General features: G+C 63.5%; 4 protein-coding genes across 8 annotated transcripts in view; 3 read left to right on the forward strand and 1 right to left on the reverse strand.

Annotated features, from left to right (window-relative positions):
• Positions 1 to 1,900: 1,900 nt before the first annotated feature.
• Positions 1,901 to 10,691, forward strand: DTX1 (deltex E3 ubiquitin ligase 1). The gene is made up of 9 exons (XM_061465764.1): positions 1,901 to 2,191; positions 5,280 to 5,922; positions 8,231 to 8,292; positions 8,384 to 8,545; positions 8,778 to 8,839; positions 8,926 to 9,084; positions 9,187 to 9,348; positions 9,425 to 9,514; positions 10,353 to 10,691. The coding sequence occupies exons 1-9, from the start codon at positions 1,933 to 1,935 to the stop codon at positions 10,575 to 10,577; spliced, it is 1,824 nt and encodes a 607-aa protein (XP_061321748.1). The 5' UTR covers positions 1,901 to 1,932; the 3' UTR covers positions 10,578 to 10,691.
• A 587-nt stretch (positions 10,692 to 11,278) lies between these two features.
• Positions 11,279 to 17,006, forward strand: WSB2 (WD repeat and SOCS box containing 2). Of its 3 annotated transcripts, XM_061465766.1 has the most exons (10): positions 11,279 to 11,420; positions 11,506 to 11,677; positions 12,228 to 12,463; positions 12,667 to 12,798; positions 13,134 to 13,234; positions 13,822 to 13,994; positions 14,200 to 14,313; positions 15,387 to 15,494; positions 15,640 to 15,829; positions 16,865 to 17,006. In XM_061465766.1, exons 1-9 carry the CDS (start codon positions 11,405 to 11,407, stop codon positions 15,800 to 15,802), a joined length of 1,215 nt encoding a protein of 404 aa, XP_061321750.1. In that variant the 5' UTR covers positions 11,279 to 11,404; the 3' UTR covers positions 15,803 to 15,829; positions 16,865 to 17,006. The 3 variants fall into 3 exon arrangements, with proteins under 3 accessions (XP_061321750.1, XP_061321749.1, XP_061321751.1); XM_061465765.1 differs by lacking the exon at positions 16,865 to 17,006 and having other exon boundaries at positions 15,640 to 16,346; XM_061465767.1 differs by lacking the exon at positions 16,865 to 17,006 and having other exon boundaries at positions 12,231 to 12,463; positions 15,640 to 16,346.
• On the reverse strand, positions 16,827 to 19,781 carry RFC5 (replication factor C subunit 5). Its single transcript, XM_061465768.1, has 11 exons — positions 19,715 to 19,781; positions 19,562 to 19,626; positions 19,344 to 19,480; positions 19,170 to 19,249; positions 18,829 to 18,902; positions 18,577 to 18,736; positions 17,905 to 17,986; positions 17,679 to 17,808; positions 17,404 to 17,481; positions 17,267 to 17,321; positions 16,827 to 17,099 (listed from the first exon to the last, which is right to left on the reverse strand). The coding sequence occupies exons 1-11, from the start codon at positions 19,744 to 19,746 to the stop codon at positions 17,003 to 17,005; spliced, it is 990 nt and encodes a 329-aa protein (XP_061321752.1). The 5' UTR covers positions 19,747 to 19,781; the 3' UTR covers positions 16,827 to 17,002.
• A 4,557-nt stretch (positions 19,782 to 24,338) lies between these two features.
• KSR2 (kinase suppressor of ras 2) overlaps positions 24,339 to 25,358 on the forward strand; it is an 82,743-nt gene continuing 81,723 nt past the window's right edge. For 2 of the 3 annotated variants that reach the window (XM_061465769.1, XM_061465770.1), the window contains exon 1: positions 24,339 to 24,609. In XM_061465769.1, coding sequence (XP_061321753.1) covers positions 24,433 to 24,609 — 177 coding nt within the window. In that variant the 5' untranslated portion in view covers positions 24,339 to 24,432. The remainder of the gene's footprint in view (positions 24,610 to 25,358) is intronic. The other variant, XM_061465771.1, reaches the window with a different exon arrangement.

The following is a 25,358-nucleotide window of genomic DNA, read 5'->3' on the forward strand; positions in this document are numbered from 1 at the left end:
GTGCTGGGTGTTGGGTGCTGGTGCTGGGTGCTGGTGCTGGGTGTTGGGTGCTGGGTGTTGGGTGCTGGTCCTGGGTGCTCCGGGTGCCCGGTGTCAGTGGTCTCCCTGGCGTGGTTCTGGCCTCGTGCTGGGTGTGGGTGCACTTGTGGCTGGTGCTCCGGGTGCCAGGATGGGTGCTGGTGCTGTCCCCAATATGGGTCCCCAATGCGGGGCACCGCTGCATGCCCTGTGCATGTCCCTTGGTGTGGGTGCAGCCCTGGTGTGGGTGCCCAGCCTCGGCGCAGGTCCCCGGTCCGGGTGCGTGTCCCCGCTGTGGGCGCCCAATCCTGGTCCAGGTCCCCGGTGCGGGACCGCAGCCCCGGTGCGTGTCGCGGGTGCTTGCTCCCGTTCCCGCTGCGTGACCCCGGTGCTGGTGCCCGGTCCCCATGCGTGTTCCCGGTGCCCGGTCCCGATGCGTGTCCCCGGCGCGGGTGCCCGCGCTGCCGTGCGCGCCGCCGCCGGTGCCCGTGGCTGCCTGGCGCTGGCGATCGCTGCCGCCGCCCGGCCCCGCGCCCGCCGCCGCTGCCGCCGCCGCCGCTGCTCCCGGTGCGGATGCGGGTCCCGCTGCGGCGGCCGGAGGTCGCGGTGAGGAGCGCGGGCGATGCCGGGCGGCGGCGGCCATGGCGGGGCGGGGGGAACCGGCTCCGGGGGAGGGGGCACCGAGCACCGGGGACGGGGAACGGGGGGCACCGTGCACCGGGGGCTGCGTGAACCGGGGGGACCGGGCACCGGGGGCTGCGTGAAGCGGGGGTGCGGGGGCTGCCGCGCACCGGGGGGACCGGGCATTGGGGGTCGGGCCTGGCCTTCCCCCCCGCCTTCCAAAGCAGCCGGGGCCGGGGAAGGGGGGTCCCGGTGTTGGCGTGAGGCTCCCCCCGGCTCCGGCGGTGCTCGGGTCACGGAGGGCGCGGGGTGAGCACGGGGGGCACACGCGTGTGGCGGCGGGAGGCTGCGTGCGTGTGTGTGAGCATCCCCGGGGGGGCTGCGCTGCCGTGGGTCCCCCGTGTCGCTGTGTCTGTGTCCCGCTGGCTGTGTCACCGGCTGCGTGTGAGCCCGTGTCTCTGTGTCACTGTGTCTGTGCGTGCGGGCTGTGTCCGTGTGTCTGCTTACGGCGGCTGTGCAGCGAACACCCCCCCCTCCTTCGGACCCCCAACCCCATCCTGGGGGTGCTGAGGGTGGGCTCGGGGCTGGGACGAGGAGCGGGGGTGCCCGGACTCACCCCCAGCCCGATGTCTGCAGTGCAGATCATCAATCACTGTGGCTGGAGTGGGCTCGGGGTCTGCGGGCTCCCCGCACCCTGACAGCGCAGGGAGAGATGGGGACCCCCATCCTATGGGACCCCAGCCTCCTCCCAGGGCAGTGACCAGGGTCTCCTGTCCCCCCCCCCCGCGCCGTGTCCCCCTTGTCCCCACTGTCACGTTGGAGGCCGGCAGCCGGCCGGGGCTGGCAGGGAGCCCACGCTGCCAGGGCTGCGGGCACAGCGGCCTCGCTGTCCCCCGGCTCCATGGGGGTGATGGGCACCGTCCCCACGCTGCCACCCGTCAGGGACCATGGGGTGACCGTGTCCGGGGCCCTGTTTTGCAGCTGACACCCCCGTTTGTTCACCCGCGGTGAGGTGAGGCGCCGTGCGGCGGGGACAGCCCTGGAGCCAGCGAGGACGTGAGGAGGAAGAGGAGGAGGAGGAGGTGCCTTGGGGACCGGCGCGGGGGTCCCGGAGCCGGAGCCCTGCCAGCGCCGCACGGAGGAGCAAGGCCCGAGGAGGACCGCGGTGATGGATGCCCCCAGCGCGGGGTGCGCGGGGACCGGGCTGCGCGGGGACCGGGCAGGCAGCGCCCGCCTGTGCTGAGAGCCGGAGGAGCGCCCCGAGGCGCTGCCCCCGTGTCGCTGTGCCCCGGCATGGCGCGGCAGGGAGCGGGGGCCATGCTGCCCGCCGGGGGCCTCGGCTTCCCCCCGCAGAACCTGGCCCGGGTGGTGGTGTGGGAGTGGCTGAACGAGCACGGGCGCTGGAGGCCCTACTCGGCCGCCGTGTGCCACCACATCGAGAACGTGTTGAAGGAGGATGCGCGCGGCAGCGTGGTGCTGGGCCAGGTCGATGTCCAGCTGGCGCCCTACATCATCGACCTCCAGTCCATGCACCAGTTCCGGCAGGACACGGGTAAGGGGATGGCGCCGAGACGGGAATAACCATCCGTGCATCCATCTACCCACCCATCCATCATCCATCATCCATCCATTCATCCTCTATCCAACCATCCTCTATCCATCCATCCTCCATCTATCCATGCATGCATGCGTGCATCCATCCCTCCATGCATTCACCCATGCATGCATGCATCCATCCAATCGCCTGTCTATCCATGCATGCATGCATGCATGCATCCTCCATCAGTCCATCCATCCATCCATCTATCCATCCAAGCTTTCACCCTTCTATCCATCCATCTATGCATTCACCCATGCATGCATGCATGCATGCATCCATCCATCCTCCATCCGTCCGTCCATCCATCCATCCATCCATCCATCCCTCCATCCTCCATCCATCCACCCTCCATCCATCCATCCATCCACCCTCCACCCATCCATCCATCCATCATCCATCCACCCATCCATCCATCCATCCATCCATCCATCCCTCTATCCTCCATCCATCCACCCTCCATCCATCTCCATCCATCCATCCACCCATCCATCCATCCATCCATCCCTCTATCCTCCATCCACCCTCCATCCATCCACCCTCCATCCATCCATCCATCCATCCATCCATCCATCCATCCATCCCTCCCTCTATCCTCCATCCATCCACCCTCCATCCATCCATCCATCCATCCGCCCATCCATCCTCCACCCACCCATCCGTCCATCCATCCATCCATCCATCCATCCATCCATCCATCCATCCACACACCCACCCATATACCCATCCATCCATTCATCTGTCCCTCCCATCCCTTCTTTTCTTCCCTCTTTCTTTCCCCCCATGGACCCCAGGAGGCTCCTCCAGGCCTTTCCTTTCCCCCTCCCCACTTCCCTCCTCCAGCATGGACCCCTGCCCAGAGGGGATGTGCCCAATGTCCCTCCCTCCCCTCTCGCCCCTCAGTGAGGTGCTATGCTGTGTGACATGTCCCACTGGCCACCCCTTTGCCCCACAAAGCTGCTCCATCCCGGCTCCCCAGGGAACTGGGAATGCCCCAGTTTGGGCACTGGGAGCTGCTGACGGCACCGTGCTGCAGCACACATCCAGGCCATGCATCCTGGGGGAAATCAGAGCTGGTCCACAGCCCAGACCCCATTAATGTGTCCCATTAAAGTGGTGTGTGCCAGCTCTGCTGGTCCGGGCGCTGTCCTGGCCATTCCCACATCCCCCATCACTCACCTGGGGACACACAGGGGCCACCCCAGAGCAGGACCCCATGGCCACCGGTGCCACCGTTCCTGGTCACCAGCCATGGCAAATGGCCCTGCATGCGGATGTGGCTCCCACAGTGGGCTGGGGACCAAGACGGGGATGGAGCCAGGGACCTGTCACCCTTGTGCTGCCTCTGCCACTGAAGCTGGCTCCAAACTGGACTCTGGCTGGACTTGGCAAAGGGCAGCTTGGCATCCGCAGCCCTGAGTCAGCGTGGCAGGGCCCCATAGGGCTGCGGTGCCAGTGGGACACCCTGGCTGTCCCCATGCCAGCTCCTGCATCCTCTGACAGCAGGCGTCTGGTGTCACATCCCATGGCCAGGTGCTCCTGCGACCATGGCTGGGTTTGGGGGTGACACATCCCTGCTGGGAGCAAACTGGTGCTTCCTGGGATGTCTTGGGTACCGCAGAGCGTGGGGACAGGGATGCTGGGAGAGGGATGTCATAGGAGGGGACATGGCTCCACCCTGTTGACCGTCACCTCTTTGTGCCCTATCCCAGTACCTGCCACCATCCATCATCGCTGCCCCTGGAGGCTGTTGGATGTCCTGGGGTCCCATGGTGCTCAGGAACATGAGGGTCCCTGTGTTGAGGGTGCTGCTGGTGCCTGCTGTGGCATGAGGACACCGGGAATGGGGCAGGAGGCTGGGAGCAAGGAGGGGTTTGCTTGTGCCATGCCTGGGGAGGGAGGAACCCAATCGAGACCAGCAATGGAGTGAAATGAGGTGACCCTGTTACTAGTGCATTCCCTGCTGGTGGCTCTTGGGGACACTGACTCGACCCTGCAGCTGGTGGAGGGGTCAGGGGATGTGGGGCTGGAGGAGCTGATGGCTCCTGGGGACCTATGTGTGCCCACATGGATGGGCTGGAATGTCCCCCCCCCATCCTCCCCTGCTCTGCGGCAGCGGGATGCGGGATGAGGCTGCGAGTGGAGAGTGGGATGTGGGACATGGATGTGAGTGGGATGTGGGATGTGGGATGTGGGCATGAGTGTGCAGCAGGACGGGGGACATGAGCACAGGATGGATGTGAACACAAGTGGAATGCAGGGCATGATTTGAGCAGGATGTGGGTATGAGTGGGCAGCAGGACGGGGATCGTGGACACAGGGATGGGTGTGAGCACAAGTGGGATGCAGGGCATGGATGTGAGCGGGATGTGGGCAGCAGGATGGGGAGCATGGACACAGGGGTGGATGTGAACACGAGCAGAATGCAGGACATGGACATGGGATGGGGATGGGACCGGGCGGGACGTGCAGGCTGGAGCCTTCCTCCCATGAGGCCGTGGCAGCGCTGCCTCAGCACCAGCTGGGCCGGGCCCTGCTGCCTGACCCGGGCACCGGCCCGTGATTAATGACCATCAATTAGCGCCATTAACGGGGCCAGGCGGGGATGGAGCCGAGCCAGGGGCAGCGGCAGCAGCACCCTCACACAGCGAGGGGCTGGGATTTGGCCGTGGATGAGGGATGGTGCCTCGGTGCCTCGGCTGCCAGCGTCAGGCAGAGCCACAGCAGCTGCCAGGAAACCCCTGCTGACCGGGAAGTGCTGCGGGGACACAGGGATGGGATCCTGGCAGGGATGGGCCTGGAGCAGAGGGATGGGGAAAGGGGGATGAGCGGCATCGCCCTTCCCATGGCGGCCGGGGCCGGGATCCTGCTACGGGAGCATCACGAGTGCCCAGGGAGAGCCCTGTAGACACTGATCCCTCATAGAGCCATAGAATCAGCCCGGTTTGGGTTGAAGGGACCTTAAAGCTCCTCCAGCTCCAATCCCCTGGCACGGGCAGGGACACCTTCCACTGGGGGTGCTCACCCCCCGTTGTCTCCCCAGGGACCATGCGCCCCGTCCGGAGGAACTTCTATGACCCCTCCTCAGCGCCGGGGAAGGGCATCGTGTGGGAATGGGAGAACGACAACAGCTCCTGGACCCCGTACGACATGGACATCTGCATCACCATCCAGAACGCCTACGAGAAGCAGCACCCCTGGCTCGACCTCTCCTCCCTGGGCTTCTGCTACCTCATCTACTTCAGCAGCATGTCCCAGATGAACCGGCAGACGCAGCGCAAGCGCCGGCTGCGGCGCCGCATGGACCTGGCCTATCCCCTCACCATGGGCTCCATCCCCAAGTCCCAGTCGTGGCCCGTGGGCACCAGCACGGGGACTCCCTGCTCCTGCCCCCAGTGCCTGCTGGTCAACAGCACCCGCGCTGCCTCCAACGCCATCCTGGCCTCCCAGCGCCGCAAGCTGTACCCGGGGGCCGTGCGGCAGAGCAGCACCTTCGCCGGCCCAGCCCTATGGCCCGTGGGCACGGGCGGCGCGGCCAAGGGCGAGGGGCTGCGGGTGCCCGGGGCCGGCTTCGCCCCCAGCCCCAACGCGCCCGGCTCAGCGCCGCTGCCGGGGCTCAACAACCTCAACCGGCCCGGGAGCCAGCGCGGGGCTGCGATCGGCGCCCGAGCCACCGTGCCCGCAGGGTGAGCGGGTGGGGATAAAGGGGGTGTCGCTGAGGGGTCGGGGCGGGCACATGGAGCTGCGGGGAAGGGAGGGGATGGAGGTGCCTTGTCCTCTGCTGGCAGCGCGCAGCAGAGCTTGTGGGACCTGCAGGGCAGGCAGGGAGGGCAGGGGAGGGCAGGGGCAGGAAGGGGCAGTCAGGACAGAAAGGGTCAAGCAGGGTCGGGCAGGACAGGCAGGGGCAGGCAGGAGAGGCAGGGCAGGCAGGGCAAGCAGGAGAACATAGGGTAGGCAGGGGCAGGCAGGGGCAAGCAGGTGAGGGCAGGGGCAGTTAGGACAGGCAGGGATAGGCAGGGCGGGCAGAGCAGGCAGGGACAGGCTGGGACAGGCAGAGCAGGCAGGGTGGGCAGGAGCAGGCAGGGCAGGCAGGCAGGGGCAGGCAGGGACAGGCAGGGGCAAGCAGAGCAGGCAGGACAGGCAGGGCAGGAAGGGGCAGGCAGGGGCAGGCAGGGGCAGGCATTGGCAGGCAGAGCAGACAGGGGCAGGCAGTGGCAGGCAGGACAGGCAGGGGCACTCAGAGCAGGCAGGGGCAGGCAGAACAGGCAAGGGCAGGCAGTGGCAGGCAGGACAGGCAGGGGCACGCAGTGCAGGCAGTGGCAGGCAGGGCAGGAAGGGCAGGCAGGGGCAGGCAGGGCTGGCACGTTTCCTTCCCCTGCTGACGCACTGCTTTCTCTTCCGTGTGCCCTGTCCCTGTCCCCATCATTGTCCCTGTACCGGCACGCAGACCCCATCCATGCACCCCCATGGACAGGTAGGAGGGGGCCAGGAACACCTTGGTGGGGAACTGGGCTCTCCACCACCGCCCAGCCTTGGTGTGTGCAGGGCAGCTTTGGAAATGGGTGGGAAAACTCCTGCAGTCCCTGCTTGTGTGGGGCTGAGCACTGCTGAGCTCATCACTGCATGCAGCAGGGACCTGTGGCACCGGGCAGGGGCTGACCCTGGGGGGGGCTGCTGCCCGGCTGCTGAGCTGGGGCAGACCCCGCAAAGGAGAGCACTGGGGCACTGTGCAGGGCTCTGCTATGGTGCTTCCTGCTTGTTCTTCACCCCAGTGCGTGCCCTGTGCCTGCCATCCATCCATCCACCCATCATCCATCATCCCTCATCCCTCCCTCTATTCCTCCCTCTATTCCTCCATCCATCCATCCATCCATCCATCCATCCATCCATCCATCCATCCATCCATCCCTCCATCTCCCTGCCCATCCGTTCCTCTGCTTCCCAAACCACACACACGTCTCTCCATCCATCTCTCCACCCCTCTGCTGGCACCGCTGTATCCCTACCCGCACATCAGCCCCAGCTCCACCCCCAGATGTGCCTGCACCCACATGTGCCTGCGCTTTGGGCAGCACTCCCAGCCTGGCACACATGGGTGCACACCAGCACCATGCACACATGGGTGCCTGCCCACACACATGTGCACACACGAGTGCACGCGGATGTGCCTGGGTCAGTGGGGTGAGCAGATGGGGAGGCCTCAGTCATCACCCTGGGAGTCTTGGTGCTGGTACCCTTGAAGGGGCTCTTGGGCCATGGGGGTGGTGACCAGGGTGATGGGTGAGCTGGTGAGGTACTGGTCTGTGGGGGGCATGAGGGGCATTGGGTATCACGGTGGAGCACCCCAATAAGGGACATGGAGCTGTTGGAGTGAGTGCAGAGGAGGCCACGGAGCTGCTGCGAGGGCTGGAGCAGCTCTGCTCTGGAGCCAGGCTGAGAGAGCTGGGCTGGGGCAGCCTGGAGAAGAGAAGGCTCCTGAAGGGGAGACCTGAGAGCAGCTCCAGTGCCTGAAGGGGCTGCAGGAAACCTGGAGAGGGGCTTGGGACAAGGGCCTGGAGGGACAGGCCAAGGGGAATGGCTTTAACCTGCCAGAGGGGAGACTGAGCTGAGCTCTGAGGCAGAAGCTCTTCCCTGTGAGGGTGCTGAGGCGCTGGCACAGGGTGCCCAGAGAAGCTGTGGCTGCCCCATCCCTGGCAGTGTTCAAGGCCAGGTTGGACACAGGGGCTTGGAGCAAGCTGCTCTAGTGGAAGGTGTCCCTGCCCATGGCAGGGGTTGGAGCTGGAGGAGCTTTAAGGCCCCTTCCAACAAAAATCAGGCTGGGACTCCATGATTCCATGGTGTCCCCAGGGATGGGCACATGCCCTGGCTGACAGCCCTGCGTGGTGGGACATCAGCCCCCTAAAGGCTGTGTCCCCCATCTGCCCTGTTTCCCATGGGGACTTCCATGTGCAGAGGGGACGGTGCTGAGCCCCTTCTCCTCCTGTCTCCATGCAGGGTCCCAGCTCTCCCAGTCAAGAACCTGAACAGCACCGGCCCCATCCACCCGGCCCTCGCAGGTAAGGGCTGTCACAGGAGGGGTGGCACCGGCGGTGGGAGGGATGCAGGGACATGGCGGGGATGGACGCACAGCTCCTGTTCCCGGCGCAGGGATGACGGGAATCCTCATGTGCGCTGCGGGGCTGCCCGTCTGCCTGACCCGTGCCCCCAAACCCATCCTGCACCCGCCGCCCGTCAGCAAGAGCGACATCAAACCCGTGCCCGGCATCAACGGCATCTGCAGGAAGACCAAGAAGAAGCACCTCAAAAAGAGTAAGGAGCTCATGGTGTCCTGCACACCCTCGGGTACCCTGCAGGGGGAAACTGAGGCACAGGCACTGCCGCTGCCCATGGTGATGGGACCCCAAGGGATGCACTGGAGGGCTTTAGGTGATGCCCATGCTCCGCATTGCCTCAGGCTGTCCCCGTGCTGGTGGCAGGGGGTGATGGGGTTCAGGGCCCCATAGGCAGGCTCTGATGGCATCCCCCCCTGTGCCCATGGCAGGCAAGACCCCCGAGGACGTGGTCCGTCGCTACATCCAGAAGGTGAAGAATCCCCCGGATGAGGTGAGCGGGGATCCCTGAGGCTGCCGCTCTGGCTGGGAGCTGGGGGTGACCTCCCCATCCCATCCATCCCATCCCGTTCCTGGCAGGACTGCACCATCTGCATGGAACGCTTGGTCACCTCCTCCGGCTACGAGGGTGTGCTCAGCCACAGGGGCATCAAGCCGGAGCTGGTGGGCAGGCTGGGCCGGTGCGGGCACATGTACCACCTCCTCTGCCTGCTGGCCATGTACAACAACGGCAACAAGGTGAGCGCATCCCTGCCCTGGGGACGCCGCCCCGTGCTCACCATTCCCTGCGGGTGCTGGGGAAGGAGGGTGCTGCCCCTGATGCCCCCGGTACCGGTGCAGGACGGCAGCCTGCAGTGCCCCACGTGTAAGGCCATTTATGGGGAGAAGACGGGCACGCAGCCCCCCGGGAAGATGGAATTCCACCTCATCCCCCATTCCCTCCCGGGCTACACCGACTCCAAAACCATCCGGATCGTCTACGACATTCCCACCGGGATCCAGGTGAGGATCCCAGTGCCGGGATGGGCACCCCGTCCCCCCTTCCTGGATACCTGCTCACCGGCTGCATTCCCACCAGGGCCCCGAGCATCCCAATCCCGGGAAGAAGTTCACGGCGCGCGGCTTCCCGCGGCACTGCTACCTGCCCGACAATGAGAAGGGCAGGAAGGTGAGGGAGCCAGGGCTGGGTGGGAGCGGGATGGGAGTGGGATGGAGAATGATGAGGATGGGATAGAATGGGATGGGAGAGCAATCAGACGGGAAAGGAATTGGGTGGGAGGAGATAGGATGGGAAAGGAATGGGATGGGACAGGACGGGACTGGGACTGGAATGGGAAAGGAAGGGAAGGGAAAGGAATCAGATGGGAAGGGAAGGGAGCATACAGATGGGATGGAATGGGAAAGGAAAGGGATGGGACAGGACAGGATTGGGATGGAATGGAATAGGAAGGGAAGGGAAGCGTATGGATGGGATGGGATGGGAAAGGAATGGAATGGGATGGGATTAGGGAAGGGAAGCATACAGATGGAATGGAATGGGAAAGGAATGGAATGGGATGGAACAGGACTGGGATGGAATGGGAAGGGAAGGGAAAGGAAGGGAAGCGTACAGATGGAATAGAATGGGAAAGGAATGGAATGGGATGGGACAGGACTGGGATGGAATGGGAAGGGAAGGGAAAGGAAGGGAAGCATACAGATGGAATGAAATGGGAAAGGAATGGGATGGGACAGGACTGGGATGGAATAGGAAGGGAAGGGAAGGGAAGGAACGGGAATGGGATCGGATGAAGCATGATAAGGCTGGGATAGAATGCGAAGGGATGGGAAGAAATGGGGAGGATGCAGCACTGCTGCTGCAGGGCTGGGACGTGCCACAGGCAAGGGTGGCACCTGCAGGCACCGTGATGGGGTGAATCCTGTCCCCGGGGTGCTGGGGCCGTACCGGGCGGGAGGGGCGCTGGGGGTGCCGTGGGGCCAGCCACGGCCGTGCCCGCCCGCCGCAGGTGCTGAAGCTGCTGATCGTGGCCTGGGACCGGCGGCTCATCTTCACCATCGGCACCTCCAACACCACGGGCGAGTCGGACACGGTGGTGTGGAACGAGATCCACCACAAGACCGAGTTCGGCTCCAACCTCACGGGCCACGGCTACCCGGACCCCAACTACCTGGACAACGTCCTGGCCGAGCTGCTGGCCCAGGGCGTCTCCGAGGCCACCCTGAAGGACTGAGGCCACGGTGAGGGGCTCCCGCCGCCTCCTCACCCCCCCCACCCCCCCGTGCCCCACAGCCGCCTCCTGCGCCGCTTCGCTGCCGACTCCGCAGCCCAGCCGGGTGGGCTCGGGTGTCCCCGTGTCCCGTCCCCCCCCCGTGTTGTCCCCCATTCATCCCGCTCATCGTGGGCTGGTGCTTTTGTCACGCGTGGGCTCCCCACGGAGCCGTGTGTACATCTCCGGGTAACAGAATACACCCCGCGCCGGGACGGTGCCCCCGTCCGTGTGCCCTGTGTGGATCTGCTGCCTCCCGGTGGGAGTGAGGCTGAGGACGGGGGGGCATGGCGGATGCAGGGATGCTGGGGGGGCAAAGGGGCCGTTTGGGTGCCCCCCGAGGGCAGAGGAACACGTGTGTATGTGTGTGTGTGTATGTGTGGGTGCGGGGGGGCCAGCCCCGTTCTCCCCACACACGGGTACCGGGAGGGATGCAGGGACTACAACTCCCATCATGCCCCGCGGCGCGGGCGGGCAGGGATGAGCGACGAGGAGGCGCGGGGCATGATGGGAGTTGTAGTCCACGCCGCCGCTGTTTAGGTGCTGGGGCTGCAGGGGAGGCTCGGTGCCGGGGGGTGCCGCTGCCGGGGGTGCCCCCGTGTGGGTGCCGCTGCCGGCGGTGTCAGCGGTGCCCCGGGGCGGTGCTAGGGGAGGCGGAGCAGCAGGATGGCGGGACCGGTTGTCCCTCCCTTCGCCGCCGCTTCCGCAGCGCTGGGCCTGGTGCCGGCCCCGCGGAGGCCTCGCCCGGCCCGGCTGGGCCTTGCCGTGGCCGGGCGGGCCGCGGAGCCGCCATGAAGCCGGTGGGAGGTGAGGGGGGCCCGGGGCGGGGGGGACAGCGGGGCCGGGGCGGGCCGGGGGCAGGCGGGCGGCGGTAACGCGCTGTGCCCCGCAGAGGAGCCGGTGCTGCTGGCGGAGCTGAAGCCGGGCCGGCCCCAGCGCTACGACTGGAAATCGAGCTGCGAGACCTGGAGCGTCGCCTTCTCCCCCGATGGCGCCTGGTTCGCGTGGTCGCAGGGGCACTGCGTGGTGAAGCTGATCCCGTGGCCGCTGCGGGAGCCCGAGCTGTGAGTGCGGGGCGCGGGGCAGGGACCACCGGGAGCAGGGGTTGGGTTGAAGGCACCTTAGAGCTCACCCAGCTCCAACCCCAACCCCTTCCACTGGAGCAGCTTGCTCCAAGCCCCTGTGTCCAACCTGGCCTTGAACACTGCCAGGGATGGGGCAGCCACAGCTTCTCTGGGCACCCTGTGCCAGCGCCTCAGCACCCTCACAGGGAAGAGCTTCTGCCTCAGAGCTCAGCTCAGTCTCCCCTCTGGCAGGTTAAAGCCATTCCCCTTGGCCTGTCCCTACATCCCTTGTCCCAAGCCCCTCTCCAGCTTTCCTGCAGCCCCTTCAGGCACTGGAGCTGCTCTCAGGTCTCCCCTTCAGGAGCCTTCTCTTGTCCAGGCTGCCCCAGCCCAGCTCTCTCAGCCTGGCTCCAGAGCAGAGCTGCTCCAGCCCTCGCAGCATCTCCGTGGCCTCCTCTGCATCACCCTCTATAGTGAAAGCTTCACCTCTTGCTCTTTCACCTCTCGGCCTGAACGCGTTCCCCCTTCTCCTGCCCCTTCCCTTCTCCAGCAGCTGTAAAGCCCCGGAGCGCAAGAGCCGCAGCAGCAAAGCGGAGGCCAGGAGCCGAGCGGTGGCCAAGGAGAAGACACTGGAGTGTGGTCAGATCGTGTGGGGCTTGGCCTTCAGCGCCTGGCCGGCGGCAGAGGAGGGGGACACAGACCCTGCCTGCACCGTGGGGCTTCCCTGCCTCATCCTGGCCACCGGGCTCAACGATGGGCAGATCAAGGTCTGGGAGGTGCAGACAGGTGAGGGGATGTTGCCAGCAGTGGGGGCACTCCTGGCTTCGTGTCTGTCCCCTTGGAGGGAGATCCCACCTCCGTCCTTCCCTGACTGCTTCCCAGTGTTGAGCAGAAGCCTCTGCCCTGTCCCAAGCGGGGCTGCCTGCATGTAAGGGGTGCTGCTTTGTGCCCTATGGAGGGATGGCGCTGAGCACGGCTCCTCTCTGCAGGACACCTCCTCTTCAGCCTCTTGGGGCACGAGGATGTTGTCAGAGACCTGAGCTTCGCTCCCAATGGAAGCCTCATCCTTGTGTCAGCCTCGCGGGACAAGACCTTGCGCGTGTGGGACCTCAGCAGAGATGGTAGGAGCATGCAGGGGTGTCGCTGTCATAGGTCACCCCCGGCTCAGGCTGGGCTTGAGGATAGGGGGGTGAAACCCCCCTCTTAGGGGAGATGGTGGGAAAGGATCTTTGGTGACAGGGATGAAGGCAGAAGGGGACAGTTCCACAACATCCCCTTCCAGATGGGACCTGCCAGGTGCAGGAGGGGGTTGCAAGTAGGCAGAGCTCAGGATCTGCCCAGGGAACCGCCAGCTCCATGTGTATTCCCTCTTGGGAAAGGGGGGGCAGAGCAGGGGCAGGGCACAGCACTGCCTCTGGTGCTCCCCTGTTGTCACTGCCACATTTCCTGTCCCCAGGGCGGCAGGTCCAGGTGCTGTCGGGCCACGTGCAGTGGGTCTATTGCTGCTCCATCTCCCCAGACTGCAGCATGCTCTGCTCCGCCGCCGGGGAGAAGTCGGTGAGTCCCAAGGGATGCAGCCATAGAATCGTGGAATCAGGGAATAGTTTGGTTTGGAAGGAGTCTTAAAGCTCATCCATTTCCAACCTGTGCCACGGGCAGGGACACCTTCCACTGGAGCAGCTTGCTCCAAGCCCCTGTGTCCAACCTGGCCTTGAACACTGCCAGGGATGGGGCAGCCACAGCTTCTCTGGGCACCCTGTGCCAGCGCCTCAGCACCCTCATAGGGAAGAGCTTCTGCCTTATCTCCAACCTGAACTTCCCCTGTTTCAGTCTGAACTCATCACCCCTTGTCCTGTCACTCCAGTCCCTGATGAAGAGTCCCTCTTCAGCATCCTTATAGCCCCCTTCAGCCACTGGAAGCTGCTCTGAGGTCTCCACACAGCTTCTCTTCTCCAGGCCGAACAGCCCCATCCCATGTCCCGCTGTATCCAGCACTGCCCTCAGCCCTCCACGTCCCCAGTGCAAGAAGCACCCATGGGGCCAGGCCAGATCCTCACTTGCCTCCACCCAGGCTCTGCATGGAGGAGCTTGGACCAGGGCTGGTGCTTCTTAAACCCTGAGATGTTTGTGCTATGCTCCCGCAGGCGCTGCTGTGGAGCATGCGTTCCTACGCGCTGATCCGGAGGCTGGAGGGGCACCAGAGCAGTGTGGTGTCCTGTGACTTCTCCCCGGACTCTGCTCTCCTTGTCACCGCCTCCTATGACGCCTGTGTCATCATGTGGGACCCCTACACCGGGGAGCAGCTGAGGACACTGCGGTACGGGGATGGGGACAGCACCGGGAAGGGGGACACTGCAAGAGGGGGTTTGGAAGGGCTGAACGTGGCCTTCTCCCCATGGCCACCACCTCTCCACTGTTTCCAGTCTGAAAGGGGGCTCTGGCCCCTCTGCCAGCCCCAGAGCAGTGGGGATGGAGCTCATGGCAGCCTGGGGGTGATGCTGGGCTTGTTCTCCCTACCACAGCCACGTCCCCCTGCACTCAGCGCTGGATGACAGCAGCGAGGTCCACACCAGCTCCCTGCGCTCCGTCTGCTTCTCCCCTGAGGGCCTCTACCTAGCCACGGTGGCAGATGACAGGTCAGTGACCTCCTTGGGGACTGCCAGTGGGAAGAGGGTCCCAGGAGGACACCACCAAAAAGAACCAGGAGCTCGGGATGTGTCAGTGGGGGGCAGATCTTGTGTGGAAGGTCCCCACCAATGCTTGGTGTTAAGGGGAAAGGGCAGGGTGCCTGGGACACCATGGCTGGGACAAGGTCAGGGCAGTGTCACCCCTCTAAGCAAGGAGCTGGAGCCTGTGTCCTGTGTGCTGTGCCACCCCCTCAGCACGGTCACTAGCTCTGTCTGCATCCAGCTCAGATCTGCAGGGGACAGTGCCACCCAGTCCAAACACAACTTTAGGCTGGGCAGAGTGGATGGAGCAGCCCTGAGGAGAAGGACTTGGGGTGCTGGTCAATGAGCAGCTTCAGTGAGTGCTTGAGCCCAGAACCCCCGTGTGCTGGGCTGCACACCAAGAGCGTGAGCAGCAGCTCAGGGAGGGGATCCTGCCCCTCTGCTGTGCTCTGGGGAGACCCCCCTGTAGCCCTGATCCAGCTCTGGGGAGCAGCACAAGAGGGACGTGGAGCTGTTGGAGCGAGTGCAGAGGAGGCCATGGGGATGCTGCGAGGGCTGGAGCAGCTCTGCTCTGGAGCCAGGCTGAGAGAGCTGGGCTGGGTCAGCCTGGAGAAGAGAAGGCTCCTGAAGGGGAGACCTGAGAGCAGCTCCAGTGCCTGAAGGGGCTGCAGGAAAGCTGGAGAGGGGCTTGGGACAAGGGATGTAGGGACAGGCCAAGGGGAATGGCTTTAACCTGCCAGAGGGGAGACTGAGCTGAGCTCTTAGGCAGAAGCTCTTCCCTGTGAGGGTGCTGAGGCGCTGGCACAGGGTGCCCAGAGAAGCTGTGGCTGCCCCATCCCTGGCAGTGTTCAAGGCCAGGTTGGACACAGGGGCTTGGAGCAAGCTGCTCTAGTGGAAGGTGTCCCTGCCCATGGCAGGGGTTGGGACTGGAGGAGCTTTAAGGTACCTTCCAGCCCAAACCATTCTACAAACCCAGAGGCTTTATCTGACCTTAGGGCTGCGTGGATGAGGTCTGATGTGTTGTCTCCTTTTCTCCTTAGGCTCCTGAGGATCTGGGCCTTGGAGCTGCGCTCTCCAGTTGCATTTGCTCCCATGACCAACGGCCTGTGCTGCATGTACTTCCCACAGGGCGGTTTCATTGCCACAGGGTACGTATGTGTGAGGGACGTGTGGCTGCTCACCACATTCCCAGCTTCCCTGGGGCTGCAGGCTGGGAAATGCCTGTGCCTGCAGCAAGCTCAGGATATATGGGGATAATTGAGTCTTCTCGTGTCCTTCTTTGCCCTGTTGCAGGACCAGGGATGGCCACGTCCAGTTCTGGACCACTCCAAGGGTACTCTCGTCACTGAAGCACTTGTGCCGCAAGGCTCTGCGCACCTTCCTCACAACGTACCAGGTCCTGGCGCTCCCCATTCCCAGGAAGCTGAAGGAATTCCTCACTTACCGGACCTTTTAAACCAGGGTGCAATGTGGATGCACGGAGGTGAGAGCCCTCTGCCTGGTGGCAGGGCTTGGCCAGGGTTGGAGGAGGCACCACACGACGACGTCTCGCTGATGCCTGAGCCATGGGGCAGGATTGCTGCTGCCCTCCTTTTGGGGCTGCCTCGGGGAGTGTGGAGGGGTTTTTTGGTGTAATAATACTAGAGCCCAGCAAAAACGCATGCAGAGAGCAAGGGACACGGTGTGGTGGGCCCTGCAGGGGACATGGGTCCCACTGTCCCCCTGCTATCTGCAAGTTATGGGGTAGGTGCTTTTGCTTCCACGTGCAGTGTTGTGGGGTGAAGGTTTGCAGTCGGAGCAGAGCTTTTGGTGTTTGTGAGTTCAGGGCTACAACCACCCCTGGCAAAACTCATCCTGATGGGATAAGCCTGTACAGTAGCTTAATTCCCAGAGGAATGTGGGCTGTGCTGCTCACCGGTCAGGCTGTGAGCTGGAAAAGCCCCACAGCTCCCCACAGACTCAGTGGCAGTGATGACAGAATAAAGAATTGATTCCACCCATCTTTGCTCCTGGTTCTAGAGGTGACCTGGGCATTGCAGGCAGGGATGGCCCCAGCCTGGCTGTGGAGCTGCAGTGGGTGCTTGCCCAGCTCTGCAGTGCAGCAGGTTCAGTGCTGGGAGGGATCAGTCCAACGCAGCCCCCAGCTCCCATTGCTGCTGCTTGTCTGCGCTGGAGCTTGGTGGGATTGATCCGTGGGTGAGCCAGAGGCTGTGCCCCAGCTGATGCAGAAGGCAGGGAATGGCTGTAGCCTGAGCAGCAGGGCAAGGGATGCGCTTGGAGCAAGCTGCTCTAGTGGCAGGTGTCCCTGCCCGTGGCAGGGGTTGGCACTACCTCTGCCCTGCAAGGAAGGGAGGCTGGGCAGGAGGGGGGTGACACAGGCAGACTCCAGCCTGGGTGGTTGAGGCACCTTTGCACTGGGGCAGGGTGTGAGCCTCAACCACCTGCTTCAGGAGGAAAAAGAAGAGCCAAGTGCAACCTGATGCGCTTTAGAGGTATCTCTATTTCCTGACGCACTTAGGGATGACGCTGCGTGACTCCTGCAGCCTGGCTGTGGGCTGGAGCTTGGAAAAGGGAAGTGGAAAGTGTCAGGGCATGGAGCCCATGATCCCTTCCTTCCACCTTCTGCTGATGCAAGGAAGGATCCACCCGGCAGGACTCAGGCTTCGGCCACGATCAGGTCCCTGGTGCACTGGAAAGCCGCGATGAGGGAGCTCAGCTGGATCTTCTCACTGGTCCCAGCAGCCAGCCGGTACCTGCAGCAGGGGCAAGGGCAGGTCTGGGTGCTGACACCGGCATCCTCATCCCACCAAGCAACACGCAGGACCCAGCGTGGTAGCGGTGACCCCTATGGGGTGGGTGCCCTGGCAGCCCCCCAGCGATGGGGTTTGGGGGGCAAGGAATGGGGCTGAGCTGCACTTACTCAATATCTGCCATTTTGATCAGCAGCTGGATGCGCACCGAGGGGGGGAAATCCACTGTGGAGAGGAGGAGATGGCACTTGTCATGCTGGGGGCACCCAGGGTTGTCCCTCGCAGGGTCAGCCCCACAAGCCCCTACCTCTGTGCACGAAGAGATGGATCTCGGTGAGGATGTCCTGCAGGGCCAAGCCCTTCAGTGTCTTCAGCTCTGTTATTCCTGAGGTGGGAGCGAGTGAAGGGTTTCATCCAGGCTTTGCCCCACTGCGAGATCCCACTCCTCATCCTCACCACAGTCCCAAGGACCCTCCCCATGGAGCAGCACCTCCCACCCAGCCGGAGGTCCCAGGATGGGAAGTGCCAGCAAAGAGGAGGATGTATTAGCAGGGATCAAAGCCAGGGGAGGGGAAAGGATACTGCGGTAGGCGGTGGAGAAGTCCTGGTTCAGCATCCAGTCGAGGATGTTGGCGATGTCGGACTCGAGGGGGTGGCCTGTGCATGTGTACACGTTCTCCCCCGTCACCTTCCCAAAGGCCATGGTGGTGCTCTGAGGAAGAGGAGGGTGGAGGAGGGATGAAGAGCTTTGGACCTTCCTCTGCTGACCCCTCCAGCTCCCTTGAGGAGAAAGAGGCCGTGTCCATACCTGCAGGATATTGAGGGCTCTGCGCATGTCACCGCTCGAGAGGGTCACCAGAGCCTTCATCCCATCCTCGGTCACATCCACCCTGGAAAACAAGACCTGGGGCTGCCGGCAGGAAATGCAACCATGATGGGGCCCTCAGTGACAGGGGAGAGGGGTGGCTGTGACACTGCTGGGGAGTGGTTGGACTTGAAGAGCTTAAAGGGCTTTTCCAACCTGGTTGATCCTATGGGTCTGCTGGGGCTGTTCAGCCTGGAGAAGAGAAGCTGCGTGGAGACCTCAGAGCAGCTTCCAGTGGCTGAAGGGGGCTACAAGGATGCTGGAGAGGGACTCTTCATCAGGGACTGGAGTGATGGGACAAGGGGTGATGGGTTCAAACTGAAACAGGGGAAGGTCAGGTTGGATCTAAGGCAGAAGCTCTTCCCTGTGAGGGTGCTGAGGCGCTGGCACAGGGTGCCCAGAGAAGCTGTGGCTGCCCCATCCCTGGCAGTGCTCAAGGCCAGGTTGGACACAGGGGCTTGGAGCAAGCTGCTCTAGTGGAAGGTGTCCCTGCCCGTGGCAGGGGTTGGAGCTGGAGGAGCTTTAAGGTCCCTTCCCACCAAAACCAGACTGGGATTCTATGGAATACCGATCCCGCTGCTGCTCCCCGTGTCAAGACGGGGATCCCGGGCTCACCCCTCCTCCTGTATGACGTGTTGGAGCCGGGGCACCATGAGCTCCGGGGTGAGGGGCCCGAAGCGGAAGCGCGTGCAGCGGGACTGCAGCGCCGGGATGATCTTGGACAGGTAGTTGCAGATGAGGCAGAAGCGGGTGTTTTCGGTGAACTTCTCAATCACTGCAAAGGGGAGGGAGGAGAAGCTGGTCCGTGTCCACCCCCCCAGTCAGGCTGGGGCTGAGGGGTGTCAATGGGTCCCCCATGCCCCTCACCGCGCCTCAGGGCGTTCTGAGCATCCTGGGTCATGGCGTCGGCCTCATCCAGGATGACGAGCTTGAAGCCTTTCCTTAAAGAAGGGGGAAAAGGGAATGGGTTTGGTCCTGGCTGTGGCTCGGTGCTGGAGAAACGGGAGTGTGGGATGCTATTCCCAGCCTGACCCCCATGGGTGCTTCAGGGGAACCCTCCTTAACCTTCACCCTCATCCCTGGCTCCTTCCTACGTGCTCCCACCCCGAGCCAAGCACTGGGGCAGGCTGTGTTGTTGGGGGGGGGGCAGTGTGATGATGGGATCGGGAACTCTGGGAAGCTTTGGGAAGCACAGACCCACCACTTACTTAAAGATGGTCCTGGTGCTTGCAAAGCTCAGGATGGGCCCTCGGACGATGTCGATACCCCGGTCATCGGAGGCGTTGAGCTGGAGGGAGGCAGCAGGGATCCGTATCCCCTCCTGAGGATGCTCCCGGGGGTGGCGGGACCCCCTTATCCCATCCCATCCCATCCCCACTCACCTCCAACACCATGGAGCCAAACTCGCGCTCCCGGTAGAGCTGCCTGGCGCAGGCGAGGATGGTGGATGTCTTACCGGTACCGGGGGGGCCATAAAGGAGGAGATGCGGGAGCCGGTCCTCGCTGATGAACCGCTGCACTGGAGCGGGGAGAACAGCGGGGCTGGGGGGTGCCCGGTACCGGGGGGGGGGTGTCGGTGCTTACCGGAGGGGGTATTTACCGGTGCTGAGGATATCGCGATGCGACACCAGCTCCGACAGCGCCTGCGGCCGGTACTTCTCCACCCTGCACCGGGAGAGGAGGGGGTCAGCCGGGGGTCATCCCGGGGGTCACCCTTGGGGTCACACCGGCCCCGCTCCGGTACCGACCGTACCACGGCAAGTTCCCGCCACCCGCCCGCGCCATGGCGCGCCGCCTCGCGAGAGAGCGGGAAAGGGGCGTGGCTTGGGCGCGGAGACCACTTGGGGGGGCGTGGCTTGCGCCTTGGGGGTGTGGCCAGGGGCGGTTTGGCGGGGGAGCGCGGCACCGCGTGGGTTTGGAGGGAGCGAGGGGTCGGTTGTGGGTCTGGGGGGAGCGAGGGGTCGGTTGTGGGTCTGGGAGGAGCGAGGGGTCGGTTGTGGGACTGGGGGGAGCGAGGGGTCGGTTGTGGGTCTGGGGGGAGCGAGGGGTCGGTTGTGGGACTGGGGGGAGCGAGGGGTCGGTTGTGGGTCTGGAGGGAGCGAGGGGGGTTGGTTGTGGGTCTGGGGGGAGCGAGGGGTCGGTTGTGGGACTGGGGGGAGCGAGGGGTCGGTTGTGGGACTGGGGGGGAGCGAGGGGTCGGTTGTGGGTCTGGGGGGAGCGAGGGGTCGGTTGTGGGACTGGGGGGAGCGAGGGGTCGGTTGTGGGACTGGGGGGAGCGAGGGGTCGGTTGTGGGTCTGGGGGGAGCTGGCGTTGGGAGTTGCTAAGGTGAAGTTCTGGGGATGCTCGTGGGGGGAGCTTGGTGCTGGGAGCTGCTACGGAAGGTGGTGGGCCCGGTTTTGGGGAGAGAACTGCACTGGGAGCTGCTAAGGAAGGTTGCAGGCATGGTTTTGGGGAGCACACAGTGCCGGCTCCCTATGGGTGAGGGGGGCACCCATCGGTCTCAGGCTGAGGCTGATGCAGCAGCTCCAGGGGCTGGTTGGGGGGGGACCCGCTATGGTTCTCTGAGCGCAATAGGAACAGCGAATGCCAGAGGTGCCCGTGGGGATGGGAACACCTTTATCCCTGCAGGTCTCTGGTTCCTGGTGACTAACTCAAGAAGCAGCTCTGTCTTCTGTCCCTCACTGCCGAGGTGGCTCCTGGCTATTCCCCGACGTGCCGGGTGCCTGCGTGGCCGCCAGGGGAAGAGCTGCTTCAGGCCGGGCTTTGGGAAACAGTTGGAATCTCCTTAGAAAAGGGGTTTAGAGGGAAAAACCACCCAAGTTTGCTGGTGTGGATGATGCTGCTTGGAGGGAGAAAGGAAAGCCGGTGGCAGCGAGAGAGAGCGCAGGGAGATGATGGGGAGCATCCACAGGGAAGTAGAGGGGATGGGGAACGTATTGGGGAGGCAAAAATAAGTCATGGAGAAATCCAGCTGGGAATGAAGTCATATCGAGTGGGACTGAAGCTGGCAAGGGAAGGGAAAACATCAAGAGCTCGAGGTCGAGCCCTATAGGATCCCAAAGAGCTGCCAGAGGGAAGATGTTCCAGGTTCCTGTTCCCCCCCCCCCGCAGGGAAGGCGGGAGCTGGAGCCTGAGCTCCATAGCCTCGGCCGTCCCTCTGGGCACAGCACAGCGGTGGCAGATGGCATTCCTGACCGCAGGAGCAGGTCCTTCCCGAGCTGGGAACCGGCTGGGAGCTGCGACCTGGAGCCGTGACCAGCACTGGCTTCTGTGTGTAACGGGTCCGGAGCTGCTGCTCTCTGCCTGCCCCTGCTGCAGGCTCTTTTGCTTCCAAAGGGATTGTCCCAGGTGTTTCCTTGCTTCCCCCCCGTGTCCCATCATTAAGAAATCTTGAGCTCCGGAGCAGGAAAAGCCTTTGGAAGCGGCGGGTTTGTGGCTGGTGCACTCAGATCCATGGGCATGTTCTCATGGGTGATTTCAGCTCTTTGGAGCCATGGAATCATGGAGTGATTTGGGTTGGAAGGGACCTTAAAGCCCATCCAGCTCCAACCCCTGCCACGGGCAGGGACACCTTCCACTGGAGCAGCTTGCTCCAAGCCCCTGTGTCCAGCCTGGCCTTTGATGGATAAAGCTGTCAGGGGATGGCTCGTGTTCTCCATGGATTGGGATGGGTCCGTCAGCTGGGAACAAAGTCAAATCAACTGGGAATAAAGTCAAATCCCTGAAGCCAAGGAGGTGATTGGTGTGGGGAGGAATGGGGGAATGCTTTTGGGACCGGAGCAGGTGGAGTTTCTTTGCAGCATCGTCCTGGCTCTGCCTTTCCCCAAGAGCTGCTGGGCTCATTGGCCTGGCTTGGCCATTCTGGCCTGGCTCTGGGTATCTCTTATAGATATATAGCTAAAAATGACATAAAGTGATGTTTCTGTGTGTATATCCACATACCTGCATTAAATGCTTTATGTGCGTCCACCAAGCTCCAGTAAAGCTTCTCCAGGGGCTGGCAGAGGGAAAGGCTCTTCCCCAAGGGAATGTCTTCAGCACAGGGGGGGTCAATGCCTGCACCCCCGTTCTTCTTCCCCCTCCCTGGGGCTGGGCTGAAGCCCCAGATACCTGCCTGTACGAGTGAGAAGTGGGGTTCACCCCCTACGTGTGTGGTCAGTGCTTCTGCAGGGGCTCTGGCTGCTGTGGAATGGAGATGCCGGGAAGAACATGGGGCTGGAAGGTGGTTTTGGCTTCTACCCATCAACCTGGCTGTGAGCGTGGGGCCATCACCGTGGCCTCTGGGTAGGAAGGGGTGTTGGGGTGCACCCTGCCACTGCATCCTTGGCTTTCCCTGCATCCTGCTGCAGGTTTCCATCCTGGCTGCCCCCTGCTCATTCCCCTCTCCACTGGGGACTCCCTTGGGGTCCATAGGGTGACCTGGCCCTGAGCAGAGGGGCTGCAGTAGGGGCTGGGGGCAGTTCCCTGTTGCACCACAATACAGCTTCCTTAGGCTTTGGGGGTGCACATCCCCTGTACCCCCCCTGCTGCTGCTCCTGCCCTGCACATAGCACAGCCAGGCCAGGGACCCCAATTGATGCAGGGACCCCCATTGCAGCTGCACCCCCAATGCACCAGGGTTCCCCATTACCTCAGCCCCCCAGAATTGCCCCAGCCCTCCCCCAGTGCAGAAAGGTCCCTGCCCTCCCCAGCACCCCAGCTTCCCACATTGACCAGGGGCCCCAATAGCTCCCCAGTGCAGTGGGACCCCCATCGTACCTGCCCCCCTGTCCATTGCAGGAGCCCCCCATGGTGCTCCCCCCGCTGCACCATGCCAGGGGAAGGGGCTGGTACGAGGTGGCAGAGGGATGGGGTTGGAGATGGGATAGAAGGGGATGGGATGCAATGAGATGGGACATGGATGTGATAGGATTGGGGATGAAGATGGAGATAGGAATAGGGACGCGGTGGGATGGCATATGGGGATGGGATGCAATGAGATGGGATGGGATATGGATGTGATGGGGGGGATGAGGATGAAGGATGGGAATAGGAGTGGGATGGGATGCAATAAGATGGGATGCAATAAGATGTGATGGGATGGAGGGGATGGGGATGGAGATGGGAATAGGGATGGGATGTGATGGGGTGGGATGCAGTGAGATGGGATATGGATGTGATGGGATGGGGGGATAAGGATGGAGTGGGAATAGGGGTGGGATGCAGTGAGGTGTGATGGGATATGGATGTGATGGAATAGGAGGGATGAGGATGGAGATGGGAATAGGGATGTGATGGGATATAGATGTGATGGGGAAGGGGGGATGAGGATGGAGATGGGAATAGGGATGGGATGTGATGGGATGCAATAAGATGTGATGGGATAGGGGGATGAGGATGGAGATGGGAATAGGGGTGGGATGGGATGGGATGCAATAAGATGTGATGGGATGGGGGGATGAGGATGGAGATGGGAATAGGGATAGGATGTGATGGGGTGGGATGCAGTGAGATGTGATGGAGATGGGGGGGATGAGGATGGAGATGGGAATAGGGGTGGATTGGGATGTGATGGGATGGGATGCAATAAGATGTGATGGGATGGAGGGGATGGGGATGGAGATGGGAATAGGGATGGGATGTGACGGGATATGGATGTGATGGGGATGGGGGGGATGAGGATGGAGATGGGAATAGGGATGGGATGGGATGCAATAAGATGTGATGGGATGGAGGGGATGGGGATGGAGATGGGAATAGGGATGGGATGTGACGGGATATGGATGTGATGGGATGGAGGGGATGGGGATGGAGATGGGAATAGGGATGGGATGGGATGCAATAAGATGTGATGGGATGGAGGGGATGGGGATGGAGATGGGAATAGGGATGGGATGTGACGGGATATGGATGTGATGGGGGGGATGAGGATGGAGATGGGAATAAGGATGGGATGGGATGCAATAAGATGTGATGGGATGGAGGGGATGAGGATGGAGATGGGAATAGGGATGGGATGTGATGGGGTATGGATGTGATGGGATGGGGGGATGAGGATGGAGATGGGAATAGGGATGGAATGTGACGAGGTGGGATGCAGTGAGATGGGATGGGGGGGATGGGGATGGAGATGGGAATAGGGATGTGATGTGATGTGATGGGATGGATGTGATGTGATGGGATGGATGTGATGGGGATGGGGGGGGGGGGGTTACCTCGCGGAGCGGCGCGCAGCAAGCGCGGCCCCGCGGTACCGGAGCGCGCCGCCCCCGCCCCCGCCCCGCCGCGCCCGGTGTGCGGAGGGGGGGGGGGGGGGGGGAGGGGGGGGGGGGGGGATGCGGCGGCGCTGACGCTCGGTGGGCACCGCACCGCGATGCTGCGGGCCGCGGCTGAACGGGGCTGAGCGGCGGCGGGGGGGGGGGCGGAGAGCGGCGGGGCGGCGGCGGCGGGTGGAGGGGAGGGGAGGAGGGGAGGGGGGGGCGCGGCGAGCGATGGATGAGGACAACATGACGAGGAGCGAGGAGCAGCAGCTGAGTCTGCAGAAGGCGCTGCAGCAGTGCGAGCTGGTCCAGAACATGATCGACATCAGCATCTCCAACCTGGAGGGGCTCCGCACCAAGTGCGCCGCCTCCAACGACCTCACGCAGAAGGAGATCCGCACCCTGGAGGTAGGGGCCTGACGACCCCCCCCCTCCCCCCCTTTCCCCTCCATCTCAACCAACCCCCCCCCCCCCCCCCCGGGCCGCGCCGGTTCCCCCGCGGCGCTGCGGAGCTCTCGAGTGAGGCTGCGCGCTCTGCGGGTGGCCCCGCACCACCGAACCCTCCCTCCGGGGCTGCCCGGAGGGGTCCGGCCCGGCCCCGGCCCCGCAGCATCGCCCCCGGCCCCGCCGCATCCCTCCCGCCCGGCCGCATCCCTGCTCCAGCCCCCTGCATCCCCTCCCGGCCCGGCTGCGTCGCTCCCAGTGCGATTGGGATCCCACCTCCCCACCAGGCTGCATCCCCCCCCGGCCTGGCTGCATCCCTGCCACTGCGCTGCATCCCTTTGGCTGCCCACCGGCAGCTCTTCTGCTGCGCTCCGGTCCTCCGGCCTGGCTGTATCCATGAGGCTCCTGCTTCCCTTCCTATCCCTTCCCACCGGCAGCATCCCCTCCAGCCCACCTGCATCCATCCCTCCCACCAGCAGCATTCCCCCGGCCTGGCTGCATCCCTTCTCCCTGTTATCCCAACCTCCCAGACAAGCAGCATCCCTTTGCTGGGATGAAGGCCAGCATCCCCATCCCCGGTTCCTCCTCTATGGTACCCAAACCCTTTGGCCTATCCAGACAGTGGGAAGCGCTCTGGTGGGAAGGGGAGCCTTCACCAAGCCATGCTGCCGTGCCAAGGGAAGCACCAGCTGGATTTATCATGTTTCATAGAT

This window comes from Pezoporus flaviventris, unplaced genomic scaffold (genome assembly GCF_033815535.1).
Source record: "Pezoporus flaviventris isolate CSIRO_AGI_PZ_B2104156 unplaced genomic scaffold, CSIRO_AGI_Pfla_v1 ptg000041l, whole genome shotgun sequence".
Taxonomy (NCBI): Eukaryota; Metazoa; Chordata; class Aves; order Psittaciformes; family Psittacidae; genus Pezoporus; species Pezoporus flaviventris.